At 33.3% G+C, this 19,213-nt stretch overlaps 3 protein-coding genes across 5 annotated transcripts; 1 reads left to right on the forward strand and 2 right to left on the reverse strand.

Annotated features, from left to right (window-relative positions):
• Positions 1 to 3,620: 3,620 nt before the first annotated feature.
• LOC107928586 (kynurenine--oxoglutarate transaminase) lies at positions 3,621 to 7,126 on the forward strand. Its single transcript, XM_016859839.2, has 9 exons — positions 3,621 to 3,851; positions 3,944 to 4,074; positions 4,161 to 4,246; positions 4,327 to 4,421; positions 5,060 to 5,156; positions 5,251 to 5,365; positions 5,489 to 5,643; positions 5,752 to 5,877; positions 6,662 to 7,126. The coding sequence occupies exons 1-9, from the start codon at positions 3,670 to 3,672 to the stop codon at positions 6,863 to 6,865; spliced, it is 1,191 nt and encodes a 396-aa protein (XP_016715328.1). The 5' UTR covers positions 3,621 to 3,669; the 3' UTR covers positions 6,866 to 7,126.
• A 1,586-nt stretch (positions 7,127 to 8,712) lies between these two features.
• LOC107928433 (2-hydroxyisoflavanone dehydratase) lies at positions 8,713 to 9,927 on the reverse strand. Its single transcript, XM_016859671.2, has one exon. It carries the CDS (start codon positions 9,773 to 9,775, stop codon positions 8,804 to 8,806), a length of 972 nt encoding a protein of 323 aa, XP_016715160.1. The 5' UTR covers positions 9,776 to 9,927; the 3' UTR covers positions 8,713 to 8,803.
• A 2,195-nt stretch (positions 9,928 to 12,122) lies between these two features.
• On the reverse strand, positions 12,123 to 18,751 carry LOC121206334 (ARM REPEAT PROTEIN INTERACTING WITH ABF2). Of its 3 annotated transcripts, XM_041077220.1 has the most exons (19): positions 18,331 to 18,751; positions 18,023 to 18,180; positions 17,315 to 17,487; positions 17,110 to 17,230; positions 16,953 to 17,027; positions 16,563 to 16,657; positions 16,348 to 16,423; positions 15,964 to 16,071; positions 15,272 to 15,400; positions 15,103 to 15,171; positions 14,875 to 14,934; positions 14,611 to 14,734; positions 14,340 to 14,479; positions 13,798 to 13,861; positions 13,608 to 13,687; positions 13,140 to 13,204; positions 12,939 to 13,056; positions 12,722 to 12,846; positions 12,123 to 12,475 (listed from the first exon to the last, which is right to left on the reverse strand). In XM_041077220.1, the coding sequence occupies exons 1-19, from the start codon at positions 18,569 to 18,571 to the stop codon at positions 12,382 to 12,384; spliced, it is 2,115 nt and encodes a 704-aa protein (XP_040933154.1). In that variant the 5' UTR covers positions 18,572 to 18,751; the 3' UTR covers positions 12,123 to 12,381. The 3 variants fall into 3 exon arrangements, with proteins under 3 accessions (XP_040933154.1, XP_040933156.1, XP_040933155.1); XM_041077222.1 differs by lacking the exon at positions 12,722 to 12,846; XM_041077221.1 differs by lacking the exon at positions 15,103 to 15,171 and having other exon boundaries at positions 18,331 to 18,728.
• Between the last annotated feature and the right edge of the window lie 462 nt (positions 18,752 to 19,213).

A 19,213-nucleotide genomic window follows, 5' to 3' on the forward strand; every position in this document is an offset into this window, starting at 1 on the left:
TGTTCATGATCGAAGGTGAGATGGAATGGTGCAACCAAGAAAGCACCATAGTATTACATCGTTCCCAAGCTGAGTAAAGAGGGTCTGTTCGAAGCGGAACTGTGATGGTGCCATTAACAAACTGGAGCTTGTTCTTGGATAAAAGTGCCATTGTCATAGCTCGAGACCAAGAATGATAATTCGAGCTTGATAGGACGGGAGAAACAAGAACCAAAGCTGGTTTTTCATTTGGATGAAGATAGTATGGACTAGAAGGCAGCATAGTATCATGAAATGCCATTGGAAGAAAAGGGAATCAAGAATGCAGATTATGGAGAAAGCAAAAATAACGTCTGATACCATGTAGAATAATAAAAGAAAACTTCTCAAGTTTATTGGATGCTAACGTATTGTTATATACAAGCAAGGAAAGAAAATAACAGAAAGTAACAGAAAAATAACTACTAACTGACTAACAAGAAATTAATTTAAAACTATATGACTAATACGGCGTTTTCTGCAATCTGCACAATTTTATGACAATAAAGACCAAATGTTGCATTGATCAACAAAACATACGACTTCTCAGAAAATAAAATTATAATAAAAAGCAGGAAACTACCACCAAAGGTTAAAAAGCAAAAGCTTCAATGTTATTCAATTATTGCAGCGTATAATAAGAAAATGTCCGTCCTGTCAACTCTATTTTCAATTTATTTCATGAAGAAAGGGAACACTAGTCTTAAAAAGAATGCACACGAATGGCACAATGCTATGATGAATTACTAGAGAACGAAGGGGAAGTACCTGAGCCAATAAAACGTGAGGTTCGTTTACCATGTCATTATCTGGTGTTTTTCTCCCTTGACATAGGCATAGATATATTCTTTAGGTTTGGACTACTACGAGAACTCTCACACATATCATCTGATCTAATCATATTGTTTTCAGTAACTACCTTCTCATCCTTGGACATGTCAATTTCACTTTCCAATTGTTTCCCTCCTGAGTCATCTTCATAGTCCATCTCATATGTAGTCTGCTGTTTCTGTTTTTGTACATCTAGACCAAGATCCTCACCTCTTTCCTCATCACCAGTATCATCACCACCATCATGCTCAGTCTCACAAGTTCTGCCTTCGCATTTTCATCTATATCATTTGAATCAGTCGGTTGAGAATCTGGCATAAAATCTTTTATGCCACTAATTCTAAAGACCAAAAGTATATGTTTCTGTATGTCATCGTCCTACTCCCTCAAAATCAGAATCTTAATAATGTGTTCACAGTCTTCTACTGATATATCACTCTTCTTGAAATACCGACCAGGTTTGACAAGCCTAATCTTGAGTTTATAGATACTGCAAATATCACCATTGTGAACTGAAAATGGCGAGATACACACTTCCATATTCTCTAACGTATCTGCTACTGTGATTTTCTTCATCTTATTAGCAAGGCACAGGGCATCCTCCCTGGACATGAAAAATACAATAAATTAGTTATTAGCGGTAAAAGCAAACATTAAGCGAATGTTTAAAGTATCAAATCATCTAAATGATCTTATGCATCTTAATCCAAATAGATTCCTAAGTAATCCAGGAATCTTTAAAAATATGATCAAGGAGGCTAAGTAGACAAGCAATTTATAAATTTTAATCAAGCGAGACTCAACAGACTAGTGGCTAGCAACTTACTTTGTTTTCCCCTTATGCCTGGAGCATGTCATGACTGGAGTCCTGAAGCAGTCATTAAGGTCTCTTGCAAACGCAGGGGGTTCGTAGGATTCTGCGAACTGTGCTTTGCTTTAGGCTGCGAACATCAATTCTTCTTGACTTACTTCAGTAGTCTGTGCCTGAATGTTCTGTTATTGTGCGTGTCCTTTATTCTTGCACACCTTTCTCCATGGTCAAACTACTTGTATTATATTATATATAAAACATTAATAATTTACATTTATATATTATATATAAAAATAATAATATTTAGGTAAATTACACTTTCTTTTCCGCGACAATACGTGAATTTAGCAAGTTCAAGTAGAGGGTCTTAGGCACTATACTAAATGAGTTGCCTGCTTCCATGGTCGTTCGAAGTGAGATGACTTTTTCTGGGTTGTTCGAGTGCAGAGGGAGTCGCTATCGTCTTTCTAAAAGACATAGATTTTTCTGTATTGCTTTGCAGATACAAACTTGACTTCACTCACTTCGGAGACGGAAAAAGAAAAAGGGGCAAAGCTCATTCATACCCGGCATAGTATATAATTATAGTTTCTTGATCCTCAAGATGACACAACATGTAACGCCTTACATCTTCAGCGGTTTTAGGACCTCGAGCAGGATTTGTTGATCGATTTCCCTATCAGATGGCTCAAAAGTCACTTTAAAATAAAATTTATCCTATTTTTATCACTTAAAATTTTGTTTCTCAATTTAGTTAATTTAATTAAAATTTTGTTTCTCAATTTAGTTAATTTAATTAAGATAATTATTCGAAGTAGTTATTGACATTAAACATTCGGTTAATCCACAAATGGACTGCTGACATGACATATTAACTAATTGAATGACGATATGTGATATTTTTTAAGTTTTGGTTAAAGATTAGGGACCTCTATCCAATTAATCCAAAACACTTTTTTTTTCTCTCTTCCTCTGCGTCTACCGCTTACTTACGATTAAAGAAGAAGAAGAAGCAGAGAACGAAACTTTCAAGCTAGAGCTTGTTGCCAAATTGATTGATCGTTTCAATCAAGGATTTGCAATAAATTATTTCATCAATGAAAAAACCATAAACTATATAACACTATCTATTTTTCTTTTCCCAGTACGAGCTAAATTTATGCAAGAAATGGATAGAGCATTTGAATATATATAGAGAGAAACTTGAGCCATAAACTATGGAAGGAAATTGATGAATCAGGAAAAACACAATATTGGTTTATAATTAAAAAAGGGGGGGAGCGGGAATTGGGGGATAATTTACCTTCAATTCTTAAATACAAAGTGTCGTTGAGTTTTGCAGTGTTCTTTTGGTTGAAAGTATTTGGAAGAATTCAGGAAATTCCAGCACAAGCTTAAGAGAATAAGAGAAAGTTTGTTGCTTCAAAGCTTCATCTTCTTATAAAATGCCAATAATATACAGCACAAGAAGTCTCCTACTGTTCTTTTTTTTTTTTTTGGATGCTGCAACTGCTTCACTTTCATCGCTCGTTCATAAGAAATTTAACATGGAATTGGTTACTAAAGAGACACCTCCTCAGAGTAAAAAGATGATACTATCGGCCGCAGAGCAACCTACCCAGAAGGGATAATTATCCATACCCGGGGAATTTTTTTTTTCTTTTTCTCTGTTCTTTCTCTCTGTAATTAATCCATTTCTGAGGTACAACGAGAAAAGAAAGAAAAAAAAAGTTTTAGATTAATTACATAAAGGTCCCTAGGTTTAGTCAAAAATAAAAACATTTCATGTGTCGTCATTTAATTTCTGTTAAGTGGACTAATGAGATTAGTTCGAATAATTATACTAATTAGGGTGATTAAATTGAGAAAAAAATTAAAGTGACTAAAATAGGACAAATCCAATTTTAGAGTGATCTTGATTGGAATTTACCCTAATATTTAACCAATAAAAGTATATTCGAACTCAGAAGATAAGGCGGAAGCATTGGCAAAACAGCCAAGAAAGCGCCATGGAAGGGAAGCTATCCTCCGTGGCTAAGAATTTTACTCCTTCTTCAATACAAGAGCTCTCACAGCTTGCTCAGAAATGCAACGCCATTAACCTTGCTGAGGGCTTCCCTGATTTCCCTGCTCCTCCTTGTATCAAAGAAGCTGCTGTTTCAGCCATTAATAACGATTTCAACCAGTATAGGTTTTAGTTTCTTCTTTTTTCATCCTCAGGTTTTCATTTTTCAAAAGAAAAAAAAAGGGTACTAACTTTTAACGACTTTTGGTAATTTGAAGGCGTGTGCAAGGAATTTGCGATCAATTGGCTCTTAAAATGAAAAAAACGCATGGTTTAAACGTTAACCCTTTGACTGATATAGCTATATGCTGTGGACAATCTGAAGCATTTGCTGCCGCAATTTTCTCCAGTAGGTTTTCTTTGCAATTAATGATTTTTTTTTCTTTTTTATGTTTATTTTGTCTATAATTGTAAGTTATGGGTTTATATGGATAGTTATAAACCAAGGAGATGAAGTGTTGTTGTTTGATCCTTGTTATGAAACTTATGAAGGATGTATAACCCTGGCAGGAGGAATTCCTGTAAGCATTTTATTTTCACCTAATGAGAGCAGAAATTTTAAGAACATTAGCTGTATATTATGTGTAAAAGCCATTTGCAGGTATATGTGGCGCTTGAACCGCCTCAATGGACCTTGGACCCTGAAAAATTGATGAGGTCTTTCACTAGTAGAACAAAGGCTATAGTATTAAACAGGTCAGATCTTTGTTTATTCGTTTTACCGTTAAAATTCACTCTTGAAACCTTTATTAGAGGTCAGTTTTTCAGGCTTTTAAAGACAAAATATGATGCTATGAAGTTGTTGTCAGACTTGCATTTATGTTTTTGTGCTGGTGATCTTAATCTTAATGTTACTGTATGATCCTATAGATGTCCAAACTCGCTTTCTGCTGAGGTTTTTGAGGTTAGAATCCAGGTGAAGTAGTATTGAACATAAATGGCAGAAGTATGAGTTCTAAATTGATCATAAACTTCAAATGTTTCAAACACCAATTAAGTCCTTGCGTCAATCTAACTGTTACACGATTCCATTTTTCAACACATTAAAGTTCAATGTTCAAATTGACGAAAGGACCTAATTGGAACAATAATTAAGTTTGAGGTTTTAATTGAAACGTTTTGAAGTTTAGAATTTGCCCCATAGTTTGGATTGTCTAGTGCAATTATCAGTTCTTACTAAATTTTTTTGTTGCCTTCTCTAAGAGGAAATGAACACATCAGAGGGTAGGCATGACTTGACTTGATTTGCATATGATTGGGAAATTTATTTACTAGTAACTTGAAACAAATGCTGCTTAATATGTTCTAAAAGTGTTCTGATATGAAGGGCACAGTCCACACAACCCAACTGGCAAAGTTTTCTCCAGAGACGAGCTTGAAATTATTGCTGAAGGTTGTCGCCGATGGGATTGCGTGGCTATAACAGATGAAGTACGTATACACTTGTTTATACTTGTGAAGCATTAATGAAATCAATGGTAACGAGTTTATATTTACATTTTCGTCCTTGATTGTTTTTCTGCAGGTATATGAATACATAACATATGACAACCAAAAGCATCAAACCATTGCCAAACTACCAGGAATGCAGGAGCGGACAATTATAACATCATCCTTGTCTAAAACTTTTAGTGTTACAGGTCCAAACACAAAAGCTAGCCATAGCATTTAATTCAACTCCTAAAGTGCTAAGTGCATGTTTGTATTGCCTACTATTTAGTTGTTATTTTGGATTTCGAGTTTTCACAGTTATGTTTATTCAGGATGGAGAATTGGATGGGCTATTGCTCCAGCTTCTGCTGCTTCTGCAATCCAAAACATTCATATCCGAATTACTGATTCAGCTCCAGCACCTTTCCAAGAAGCTGCCTTAACTGCTTTGAGAAGCCCCATTGAATACTTCGAAACGCTGAGAGGAGTAGGTTCAGGCAGAATGGTTTTTTTTTCCAACAAAATTATGGATTCCTTATTTGTTGAATGCAATTTAAACGTTGCTTTGATTCATTGTTCACTATGTGATTAGCAGGAATACGAGTTAAAAAGAGATTTCTGTATGAAGTTGCTCGGTTCAATCGGTTTTCGGATTCAGTTTAAGCCCCAGGGTTCCTTATTTCTGTTTGCAGAGCTTCCAAAGGATTGCTTGCTCTCTGATGTAAGTATATCTAAATGCATTAGCTTGGATTTTATATCGATTTTAAAAGGTTCTGAGTGATTTAAGTATTAGTGTCCTATTTGAAGAGCTTAATATAACATCTTACTTGAACTTGATATTATTTCCTAATTTAGTGCTTAAGCTTTTGTTTTGTTTTTTTTTTTTCAATTTGGTACCTCAACTTAACACTTTTTTCCTAATTTGGTACCTAAGCTTTTTTTCCTAATTTGATATTTAAGCTTTTTTTTATTCAATTTGGTACATGAACTCGACACTTTCTTTCAAATTGGTATCTAAACTCTTTTTTTTTATCCAATTTGATATCTAAACTTGACAATTTTGTTTTCCTAATTTGATACCTAAGCTTTTTTTCTTTCGTCAATTTGGTTCATTTGCCAAATTATAAACACATGTATCTATTGAATCTAACATCTTAAAAATAAAAGAGAAAGAAATAGTACCTTAAATACTATTAACATTGTTGGTTTTTCTTAATACATCAAATCCAAACTATTCTTACACACATGTTTTCAATTGATCCATGTGTTTCAAATATATCCCATGCTAGATCCAAACTGGCTTTTAATGCCCAACTTAAGAACTAGATTGACATACTTATATAATTCTTAAACTACTTATAACCCTAAACTCTAAAATAAATGATATTACGTGCATGCTAATCCACATAATAGCAACAACACTAATCGAGGTAAGACTTTTCTTAATAGAACTAACCATTTAACTTATATTGAGAAAACATGGTGCTTAATTCCATTATTTGTAGGTGGAATATGTGGAGGAATTGATAAAACAAGCAGGCGTAGTGGTTGTGCCAGGACGTGGATTTTTCCATGGAAATGAAAGTTGCAACTATCAAAAGAGATATATTAGGGTTGCATTCTGCAAAAGTGGAGCCACACTCAATGCTGCAGCACAGAAGTTTGGTGAGCTTATTAATGCTAAAGCTTGTCCCAAGATACTTTACTAGAGACAATAACGCTGTTTTTTCACATTCGTCCCAAGCCTGATAATAGTGGACCACTGCACTTGGAAAGTGAGGGACAAGTCACATCGTTACAGTTTACAATTCACTTTCCCTGGCCTTTTCTTTTTTTCTTTGAAAAAGGAATATCTGCCTTTCATGTTGGGATAATAAGATTTTTTTATTTTTTAAATATTTTGTTTTAGCTCCCTTATGTTTAAAATTTACTTCAATTTGATCCTTTATTCGTAGTTTTTATTATTATTACTTTGATTTAGTCTTCGTTTTAAATTTAATTTATTTGTATTTAATTTATGTTTTTTAATGATTTTTAATTATTTAATGCCGTTGTGTGTATATAATATGGTATGATTTAGTTAATTTTATTAGTTTTGATTTTGATAACTTCTTACCCTGCAAAAGCTAAGTTAATACACCCGATAACAATATTTAAATACACTAACTCCTAAAATTTATTTAATTTAAATATATGGAGTCAGACCTAAACCTAACCCAACACCCCTTTTGTATTATCAAATAATACGACAATGGTATTAAAAATGAAAAAGAAAAAGTAGTGGCTTCATCATCAGTATAATAAAATAATCTGACCCAAGAATACAAATTAATAGGTCCCAATATTATTTAAGAATTTAAGAATTAATCAAATTAAAATCAGAATGAAATTAAACAAGTTTTGTATGACGTGTTTTTATTTTTTCCTAAAAATATGTCTCATGTGATGCGTTTTTATTGATGTTGATTTTTTTTTCTCTTTAAAAACAGTGTATATCAATAAATTAAAAAAAAACAACATAATTTCTCAATTAATTTTGTTTATTCACATAAATCAGCCATAATAAAATAATCTGACCCAAGAAAAAAAATCAATAATTGAATGGGTCCAAATATTATTCAAGATGTAATTCTAAACACACCTTTAACGTAGGCAGAACACGTTTTTTTTAATATAAAATTTTAATATAAGGAAACAAAATTATTCAAACTTAATTAATAATGATAAAGATGGACGGCTAGTGGGCCATACTATTTTCCCTCCATCATTTTAATCTGCTTATATACCATTACTGTAAAAAAAAAATCTAGTTTAAATATTACTATGCGTTCAAGTTTTTAATTAGTTTTCTTAAAAAAAATTTATTATTACTTAGATATATAAATTTCTATCTGAAATAAATCAAATAATTAATCATATAAGATTATATCACATTCACAAAACGGGTGAAATAAATTATGCAAAAAAAATATATTGATTAAAAGTTTACGTAAAAAATAAATAATTTTTTTATTAAAATGTTAAAATTAAGTGCCTAAAAGTACGGACATCTTATGTTCAAATTAATTTTATTATGTATTGAATTTTATTAATTTCATATAAAATCATCTTAGAAAGATAAAAATATACTCATGATGATATAACTTATTTATAAAAATAAAAAAAAATTTAATAATTTTTTAATTAAGGTAGTGTCTCATTAACTCCTCATGATATTAATATAATTAAAAATTTAAATAATACTATGAATATAGAATAGGTGGATTTGCATACACACCATTACTTTAAATTATATTATAACAAATTTATCATAAAAATAATAAAAATATCATTCAATATAATTCTAATTAGACTCTTTTTGAACATATATTCTTTATTATTAGATATACGTGAATTGATTCTTAATTTAACTGGTATTGAAACTGTTGTTAATGTAGGAGAATATGTGTTGGTGTGATTTAAAGTATATTATTCTTCTATTTTAAATTAAGGTTGGAGGAATTATGAATATTTATTGGAATTATGGATAATTATTTCTGTTAACACAATCCAGTAATTCTGAGATAATGATGCATCAGATTCCCTTAAAATTACATAGAAATATTTAACTCTAATGCTTACATGCTCAAATTGATTTTTTCCCAACATTAGACAATGAAAGAAGCCAGTTTTTGAATCAGTTTCATAGAAGTTTCAGACTCATGAGCCAAAATATGAAACGCATGATCTTCTCCTTCGATCTCCACTAACTCCATTAATTCACCTTTCCACCCACTTTTCTTCACTGCATGATAATATGAAACCCCTCTGTCTCTCACAAAATCCTTTTCTGCAACAGTAATAAGCAGCCTTGAACATCCTAGTCCAGCCAAGCTCGGACCCCCTTCAACAACTGGGTTCAACATTGGGTTATCAATGCCACCAGGTGCTTCAGGGTACACCAAGTGCCAAATCATGTATGTTGCTAGCTTCTCCCGTTCTTCATTGTTCTTAATCTCCGACCCAATTGGCTTTGAACCCCAAAAATAAGGATGTGTTAAAAAAGCTCCTTTGATTTTAACACCATTTAGACCCTCTGCACCAGCTCTCAATAGTATATTGTGAGCAAGGTTGGCCCCTGCGCTGTCACCACCGACATAAAGTCGATCAAAATCAACACAAGTTGATAACCAAGGTTCATCTTTTAAACCACCATCAATAGAATGGGAAGCGACCCATTGAAGGCCAGTCCAACAATCTTCATAACCAATAGGGAGAGGGTGTTCAGGGGCTAGGCTATACTCGATCGAAATAACAACAGCGTTGGCTTGTTTAGCCAACCTGTTCATGTACTTGGTTTCAACAAAAGAGAAAGCTGATTCAAAGCAAAAGCCTCCGCCATGAAAATAGACTAACAGAGGAACTTTTGGGGATTGTTCGACGTGTTTAGGTAAGTAAATTCTAGCTGAAATCGGTGGGCTTTTTGAAACAACGATGTCTTTAGATGAGACCCCAGTTTCAGGGTCTTCATTAGAAGGTGGGACAATGGGTGAATCAACTAATCGGTCAACTGAGCCATCTTTGTAAACTCGGATATAAGGGAGAACCTCGGTGGCTAGTTCTTTGACATTGGAATCCATATTAAAACTGGTGAAAATTTGAAGTGTTTATAGGAAAGGAAGTTGTGAAATGAAAAGAGAAAACAGCAATTCTTTTTGCTTAAGGTTTTGCTCGGTGGATTTGAGTGCTAAAACCCCACCCTATGACACGATTTATAAAGACTAGTGAAGCCAACAATGATTTTGCAGCCGAATTTCACTATTGAAATAATAGGTAAATTTGTGTTTTAATCATTTAATTAAAAAATTATAATTTAATCATTTAATTATTTAAAATAATTTATTTAAATTACTGAATTATTTAAAAAAAATTATTTAAGTCACATTATCATTTTAGTTTTTTATTCTCTTAAAACCACAATGTGTTTGTTTGTAGAATAAAAAAAATAAACAAAAATTATTTTTATATATATAATTTATTTTTTTATTTTTATTTTTTGTAATTTTCACTTAAAACGTTTTAGATTAACTTCAAATTATAGGCTTCTCTATAAACGGAATCTCACCGTACTTCTTAATACGCTTTTTTTCTAACTTATGAAGATCTTTGTTATGAAAAAAGAAAGTAATGATTTATTGCCATTGCCAAGAATCACCAATAATAACGCACACTAACAAGATGGCTCGATTTTTTTTTTTTTATATTAGTTATATATAATTTAAGTCTTTTTATTTTCTTCGGTTGAATTGTTAATTCAATTATTAATATTGTTAAATTTATATATTACATTTAAATAAAAAAATCACTCATTTAATAATCGGGTAATAAAAAATTAACTTATAATAAACTTAAATTTAATAAAAATTTGACAATGTTGATTATTTGACTTATATTTTTAAATTTAAAATGTAAAAAAATTCTCACAATAAATAATTAAAATTCATAATGATTTTATTGATCTTATTTTGAATACTTCAATTAAATAAAATTATTTTTTTATATTTTATTTAAACAACTAGTAAAGCCAGGGTTTTTTTACTAAAATAGGACAAAAAATAAAAAAATGTCAAAATACTACAAAGAAAAAATTATGTACCAAAATGGTACATTTGGGGTGGTGCCACCTATGGCAGAGGCATGACCACCCCATGTCAAATAAAAAATTACTGTTGTTGCCTGTCAAATTGCGGCATAGGACTGAAATGTAATAATATAAAGTATTCAGGGACTTGTTATTAAATTGTTCCATTTAAAATGGCTGGTGAAAAAAAAGGAACCAAACTTTAAATATGGCTAATTTCCTTGTTAGCCCTCCTTATTTATTATTTTCTTTTTATTCTCCTTCAACTCACTATATTGTTTTTAACAAGCCCTTAACCTATTTTTATAGTTAAATAAGCCCTTAACTTATAGTTTTATTTTAATTTTTTGTTGATGCAATGAAAATTATATGCACTTTAACATGAACATAAAATCTAAAAAAGTAATCAAAATTTTTGAAAGAGTAGTTAAGAATATCATGTATATAAGCACTCTCAAGAAATTTTAAAATTTTATTTTTTATTTAATAAACTATTCACATCAACATAAAATATGAATTAGTTTATATTTTTTTAAATAGCTTTACTTTGGGTAAAATATATTTACTTTAATATTAAAATGAATGACTTTTATAAGTCAAAACCATAAGTTAATGGCTTATTTAACTATAAAAATAGGTTAAGAGCTTGTTTAATAACAATATAGTGAGTTGAATGGGAATAAAAAAATAATAAATAAGAAAGGCTAACAAGGCAATTAGCCATATTTAAAGTTTGGTGCCGCACACAGTCAGGCTACACCCTTTCCCTAAATGGAACAATTTCATAACAAATCCCTGAATATTTTATATTATTACATTTCAATCCTGTGCCGCAATTTGACAGGCAACAATAATAATTTTTGATTTGACGTAAAATGGCCACGTCTATACTATAAGTGGCACCACCCCAAATGTACCTTTTTAGTACATAGTTTTTGCTTTGTATTATTTTGACATTTTTTTTATTTTTTTTTGTCCTATTTTAGTAAAAAATCCGTGAAGCCACCACACGACCTAATAATATAATCTGAAAAAATAAATATAAAAAGTGTCAATAAAGCCTTAGCACAATAAAAACAGGATTGCCTATCCAAATTTGAAACTCACCACAATTAAAATGTAGGTATCCGATTTCCAAACTCTTACCATGAACTTTCTGTGGCGTATGAGTTTTGGTTCAAAGTCTGTTTACATTGACATTGTACAAGCCTGGTAGTTCTCATTCAACTAACCTTGTTCAATCATTCTCAGATCTCAGCTTTTACACATTAAAATCATGCATGCATTCGAATTTCTGGCATAAAAAGAACCGTGCAACTGCTCAAACCTGACAAAAGCATTTTCAATGAGGGCCGACTCCGAAAGTACTTTCGATACATTTATATCTAACAACCAACACATTACATGATATTCTCCAAACATCTAAGAACAATGAATCAAAGAAGAAACTAATGCTTTTTGCTCTACAGGCAAATGATTATGAACCATGCTACAAATAACCAATTAGAACCTTCAATCGGCTCCACAACATCGAAGAGATCGGATCTGACTACTTTCTGTACAACAAACCTAGCAAGAGATCAGGAGTTAAAATGACCCAGCCTTCTATAGCCGCAGTTTATGTGGGTTAGGTTTTGTAAGTGCTTTAGCAAAGTAATTGCGAATCTCGGGAACTATTCGCTGGATTAGATGCAAGTGCCTGCAATTTATTCAGCACGTGTTGGAATTTTCAGCAGTTGCATAAGCGTTTTACTCCTACAGCAAATATTCATGAAGCAAAAAAAAAAATGCCACAAACAAGGGCCTTCTGAAATTTCCATCAACTGACGAAATAAGGAGTAGACAAAACAATAAAAACGCAATGCTCAATACTATGTGATCTTTTGACATACAATTCAATTACTAATGAAGGGCAGGGACATGGCAAGTTGATTTAAGTACATACCCGGGTCTTGCACTCAATTTATCAAAATGCTCCAAGATAAATAAAATGCAAGTGTGCCTCAAGGATATTGCATGAAAAGCTTCAGACAGCTCATACATGCTTGAAACATTTTCAAGCGATATATCCTTCAATGTAAACATAAATAATCAGATTCCAATTCGCAATTTAAAGGCCAAAAAAGGATTTGAAATATCTAAACACAACCTTTTCAGCTCACCTGTGCAATGGTATATTCGCAAAGTCGCTTAAGTCCCTCCAAAAGATATTGATCAGCTGCTCTGAGCAGATCTTGTGCAATATCCAAAGTAACATCTACTGATCCAGTATATATAAATCTGTACAAAGAAAAAAATCGAGTAAATAAAATCGATGTACATCCAATGTATATGCATCTGGACCAAAGAAAGAATTGTCCTACCTCATCATCAACTCAAAAACCTCCCATTTGATGTTAGGAATTTCAATATCCCTTGCATCTTTTTCCTGCAACACGAGGAATTAAAAAAAGAACATCATGTAGCTTGACAACATAATTTCTGTCCTGTATTAAGTGCTAAAAGTTTAAAGCTAATGTGATAATAAGAGTACGAGCAATCTCATATTTCTTAAAAAAGAAAAATAGAATGCCACTAATTACAACTGAAAAAGCCCAAGTTCAAAAAAAAAAAAAGACGATTTTGGAGGACACCCAGAATCATCAGAAATAAAGGACTGTATCTCATATCAGCTGCAAGATAAAGCAATACTACATGGAGTCTCCTAGTTGTTAAAGGTACTAGAATAAAAGTTCTCACCCCAAAGCCACAAATGAAGGTAGCCTTCAACCCTCTTGAGAAGAGGAGAAACAAGCAACTTGAACATTAAAAGGATGCAAAAGGGAACTCACCCGGTAACCGCCATCAAACATAGCACGAAATGCATCTGAAGAAGCAAGCAGACAGATTCTGTGAGCATAGAACCGTCTACCTGCAAGATAAAATAAATTATCTTAGTTACAACAAATGACCATTTTTGACATGTCACCGACTATTTCCCCGTAGCAAGCATCAGATCCATAGGTAAGCAGATCGTATAACCTTCAACTAGGAAGGTAACATCAGACAATGTAGCGTTGTTCACATATTGCTCCCCCAAATAGACCTGCATGAGAATTGCATGTTATAACAGGAAATTGCATAGAACTTTCATAAGCAGGAACTATTCTCCTCATACCAATTACAAGAATGTTGTTGATCTACCCTTACAATTTGAATCACTTATACAACGGCATTTGGAAAAAGCAAGAATAAGAATTTCTATGGGTAAGCTCTTAAATTCCATGTTCTCCTAATTTCCATTTCAGTTTGTAACTCAAGGTCTTCAAATTAAAACCCATAATCCAATAAGATGCACCACAAAAAACCACTTCATCATTGTACATCCACATAGAAAGTTCATAAGGTTAGTCCTATACCACCCATGAACCTTAGGTTATGATATTAAATGCAATCCATCATAGATCTAGCCTTGCAATAATTATGAAACAGGATATGGCCATACAAAACACCATTTTCTTCGAATGACATAAATTCAGGCAATGGAAATGCATGACATAGACGAAATAACTTTACAAACTAACCTGTGGTGTTGGAGAAGGGGGAGCTGCATCCATAGGAGAAAGCGTCATAGCTTTGTTGGACAACTTGTACAGAGCTACAGCACCATCAAGTTGCTGTTTAGTGCTAGTAGAACCAAGAAGCCCAAGAAGCAGTTCAAGTCCTGCAAGAAAACACAGCACAATCAGCCTCTCAGAGCAACAAAACATTTTATGCTCCATTAATAGAGTATGCTACTTATAATTGCACATAATAAAGAATATGAGTAACTGAGGAAAGGGAAAAGAATATGACCATTATTATCAATGAATATGGTTCTCTGGTCATCAGGGGAACAAAGATAAGCTAGAGCCAAAGCCACTCGTCTTTGGACTGGCTTCTCCGCTATGCGCATCAGATAAAGCAAATGGTTCAAAACCTACAAAAGATAAACCAAAATCTGAGTTTATAAAGACAAATTTAACAAGGCCTAAAACAGAAAGGGCGTTGAAAAGCAAGACATTTCTTTAGTCCAAATAAATAAAGGAAAAGGGTAGTTAAAGCAACGAAAATGCTTACTCGCCCATGAATCTTCTCCTCTAGTCTTTTCAATGTCTTGGCTACACAGTCTTTTGTTGCCTGAAAAGTACCATCACCAATGATATTAAATCGGTTAAGGAAAAATAAAAACATAGCAAAGAGTTAGAGAAGCTTTGTTTTCTTATGGATATTATGCAGCAGCAACTAAGAAACTAATAGCATGGAAACTAAGAGAGCAAAAGGTAACATCTAAAAGGATTGACATACTTGAACAATAAACTCTCCATCTTGCAGCCGTTGGACACCCCCCACCCTAATAAAATCGGATACATTATCCTATGGGAGAGAAGAATATTAATTAACACAGTGTACCACAACCCCAAAAATTAAGTCCAAGCAGTTTTTTAAGGTTGATAACTATCACACACTACCATACCTCATTATCTGCAAGACCATAAAGAGCAAATGCAGCATTGTGTTGCAAAGATCCATTCTTCGAATCTAGAAGCTTCAACAAAGGGACCAAACCACCACTATGCGCAATACCAGCTTGGTTGTGTGTATCCTGCAATCAAAACTATATTTTAGTGACAGAGATATCTACTAGTTCCAGCTTACGAAGAAAGGAAATTTAGTAAAGTTTCTCAGAAGCAACAGTAAACAGAGACCTCACAAACAAGAAAAACCAAAGAGAAACACAAATAAAATGAGCCCCTTATGTGCAATGCAGAGGAGCAAGGTTTTCTTAAGATATCATGCAGAAAAAATTTATATGCAAACATGCATGCTGAAACTTGTCAGAGGCAGGATACTTAAAAGAGTGGAAAACAAGGGATGCATATAGGCTACATTCCCACAAAGCCATGATAATTACACAATGTACAACAATTGCAAAACCAAGAGAACAAGCAGTTAGATTTACAGATTATACAACAAATTTTGTGTTAGAAACTGGCAGGAACTCATAAACTAATTTTATTTAAAATGCAAATATTTTGAGTAGAGATAAGAAATCACATTATTATCTCAGAAAGCATCAACAAGATTAGCAGACAAAAGCCGTTAAGCATCTTTTACAGCACTAATAATAGCTTGAAATTTTACAGCAGAGAAAATAAGAATAATAACCTGTGCCAACCTCCCCAAAGCAAAGGTCGACATCTCTTTCAGCTGTACATCAGGAGAGTGAAGCATTTCAATCAAGGGTCGGACAGCACCTCTTTGTACAATATGAACCTGCAAAATCCAAAGCAGCTTAGGTCAAAAAAGGAGAAATGATGAACAATTAAGGTGAAGGGAATGAAATTATATGTACAGCACAAAGACCAGTGCTTGTCCTAATCATCACAAGGACAGAGGCACTCACATATAAAGCTAAATTCATTCAAATATTAGGACAGTAAATCCAGAGCCAATAATCATTTATTCATCATGCATCCCCTAATTGACAAATAGAGCCAGGAAGAGGCATCTTAACAGTAGCTAAGTATGAAGAGAAAGTACAGTCTTCACCTTGCAATCAGAATCAGTTGCAGCAAATTGTCCAAGCAATAAAGCTGCCTCCCTTTGGCTCTCCGAGCAGCAGGAGCTGTTTTCCAATAAAAGGTTAGTTAATAAAAAATGAGAAACCAGGATAAATTGCAGATCAAAAGAGCAGCCCCAAAGTATCAAATAACCAGGTTAAAAGTAAAACAAGTGAAAGAAAGAAGAAACCAAATTAAACATACTTAAGCAAACCAATGACAGGTTGCAGAGCCCCCGCAGCAAGAACTTCTCTTTTTATGTTTGGTGACGAATGCACCAGATTGCCAATCACACCAACCTACAAGCCATTTGAGAAACTTTTTGATGCAACAGCTGGTATAATGATGCCAAACCCAATAGAATTTTCCTAAAGGTCATCTTATGCTAAAATATGTTGCTCCTACTCTTGAATTTTCTTAAAGTACCCATGTTTGACACATATGCAGACATGGGTGTGAGGATAAAATCCTTCAAGGAATCTCCAAATACATGGAAATCTTGAAAAAAAAAAGTTAGCATACTAGTGACGGACATATACCCATGTCCGCCACCTCTCTCCTTAGTCCAAGTAACATAAACAATAAGAATCCTACCGCTTCATAGTGTATAGCAGCATCCTCTGATCTTAGCATTAAGATGAGAGTAGGTAGAGCATTGCATTCAACAATCTGCAAAACCATAGTATTCACTCCATTAACCAGCATTGAAGACGACTTTATCCAATCCAACTTCCAAAGGCAGATCTGTTACCTGATTCTTGTTTTCATCATTTTTGAATGCTAGGGTTCGTAATGCACCAGCAGCTGCTCTTTGCACCTTAGTATCAGTAAATTCAAGCAACTCGACAAGAGGTGGAATCCCACCTTCCATTCTGTCAAACCAATCAAAGATAATTACTAGAACAAACAAGGAGCTACAAAAAATAACTTAGTTAAAACTGCACAATTTAGCAAACCTGACACGCGTTTTAATGCTGCTATTCTCATGAGCAAGGTTGGTGAGAGCATCAGCTGCTCTTCTAATGACACTGATCACAGCGCGAGAAATAGAACTATCCTTGTATCGCCGCAACAAATTCACAAGATGCGACAAAGCCCCAGAATCGACTATAAGTTGCTGATGTTCTGGCTGTTATCAACAAAGGCAATGAACAACTTAGCAGATTCATTGATCAAACAGAGTGAACATATTACCATTAATAGCAGGAACATAAATCATGCAAGCCAAGAAATATACCCGACTCTATACATAGACAAGAATTAGTTGTTCAGCAATGAAACCAACAACCTAATTCTCCGTAGAATTTTCTTCTCAGTGATAATATGAATAGAAACCATTATATGACAGATCATTCATTCCCCCCCACCCTTTTTTCCTATAACAGCCTATATATTAGCCCAACTCAAACTTTCTCAAAGTTTAACTTGTGCTATCATCTAACACAGTTTCAATAGAGAAAAAATTTTATAAAGAACCTCAGATATTTTCTAATGCTACTGAAAGGAAAATTAAAAAAAGAAAAAAACCATGCATATCTCGAAGCAAGTAAACTTCCAATAAATAATTCAAAACATAAATTACAGTAACTACGAAACAGAAGTATATAAAATAATGGTAACAAGTATTTTTTTATATATAAAAGAGAAATATTCAGTAAAATCACCTTTACGGCAAGCAGCCCCAATGCAAAAGCACTTCCTTTTTCAACCTCGTGCTCGAAAGGCTTCGGGCTTCTGTCGCGGTCCTCGCATGGCGGCGCTTGCAGATGTTTCACTAGAGCCGGAACAGCACCACCTTCAACGATCACATTAACAACCTCCTCTGCCGAAAAAAAAAAAGAAACACAAAAGTAAGATCATTAGCGTTAATCCTGAAATTCAAAAACAGTAAAAATCCAACCCAAATAAAAAGCCAAGAGATAGAAAAAAGAACGAGATCGGAATTCGGAACTTGAAGATTTAAAAAATTTACCGTTCTTGGCAAGCTCAGCGAGCACGTGAGTGGCACGCTTGGCAGCAGAGCGATCAGATTCGCGCCAAGTGAAGGCGGATTCGAGTACGGTAACCTGAGCGGTAACTTCGGCCAAGAGGGCACGGCGAGCGGCGCCGGTAGGGAGAGAGATTTCACGGTCCTCTTGAATTTCTTCTTCCAGTTTCCGTTTTTGCCCCTTCCGTTCAGGGAGGCCCTGGTCCTCCGAACGCTGTAGCTCCATCAAGAAGGATTAAAGAATGGACTTGCGAGAGAAAGAGAGAGAGAAAGGTGTTATCGGAAATGAGAAGCGTGATTTGACACACACAAAGAGACTATATCAGGGGTATTTTGGATATTTAGTAAAACAGGAAGCTTTTTCATTCTTTTTCTTCCCTTTTCTTTTCTTTTTCTTTTCCCTTTTTCTTTTTTCTCTAAAATGAAAATGAAAGATTAATGGCCGATTTAAACCGGCCTTACCAGGGCCTCTGTTTTTATGTTAACCTTTTATGGTATAATGTCTAATTTAATTTTTAATGTGTATATTTTTACTAATTTAATTTTTATTATTCTTTTTATTAAATTTCACCTCAACCTTTTAAACATGATAGTTTATATGTCTTTTGTACTATTTATTTTTAAATTTGTATGACTTTTTAAATTATTTTAAACTCTAATTATTTTAAGTTTTTAAATATTTTATAATTTTTAAATTATTAGTTACATAACATGTGGGACAATTAATATTATGCCAATAGGATGAAGGATACTTGGACTACAATATTGTTAAACATTGAAGCTAAATTTGACATCATGTAAACTTTAACTTTAACTTTATTTTCATGAAACAAAGAAAAACAAATATATCTTGTTTTCAAGGTCTAAA

This window comes from Gossypium hirsutum, chromosome A09 (assembly GCF_007990345.1).
Source record: "Gossypium hirsutum isolate 1008001.06 chromosome A09, Gossypium_hirsutum_v2.1, whole genome shotgun sequence".
NCBI lineage: Eukaryota > Viridiplantae > Streptophyta > Magnoliopsida > Malvales > Malvaceae > Gossypium > Gossypium hirsutum.

Excerpts from the sequence above, each read along its gene's own strand:
- LOC107928586 (XM_016859839.2), top strand. The coding sequence starts at position 3,670 with ATGGAAGGGAAGCTATCCTCCGTGGCTAAGAATTTTACTCCTTCTTCA. Across the intron at positions 3,852-3,943 it reads AACGATTTCAACCAGTATAG|GCGTGTGCAAGGAATTTGCG; the intron begins GTTTTAGTTTCT and ends GGTAATTTGAAG. Across the intron at positions 5,644-5,751 it reads ACTTCGAAACGCTGAGAGGA|GAATACGAGTTAAAAAGAGA; the intron begins GTAGGTTCAGGC and ends TGTGATTAGCAG.
- LOC121206334 (XM_041077220.1), bottom strand. The coding sequence starts at position 18,571 with ATGGAGCTACAGCGTTCGGAGGACCAGGGCCTCCCTGAACGGAAGGGG. Across the intron at positions 17,488-18,022 it reads TGGGGCTGCTTGCCGTAAAG|CCAGAACATCAGCAACTTAT; the intron begins GTGATTTTACTG and ends TGTTGATAACAG. Across the intron at positions 13,205-13,607 it reads TGTTTGATGGCGGTTACCGG|GAAAAAGATGCAAGGGATAT; the intron begins GTGAGTTCCCTT and ends CTCGTGTTGCAG.
- LOC107928433 (XM_016859671.2), bottom strand. The coding sequence starts at position 9,775 with ATGGATTCCAATGTCAAAGAACTAGCCACCGAGGTTCTCCCTTATATC.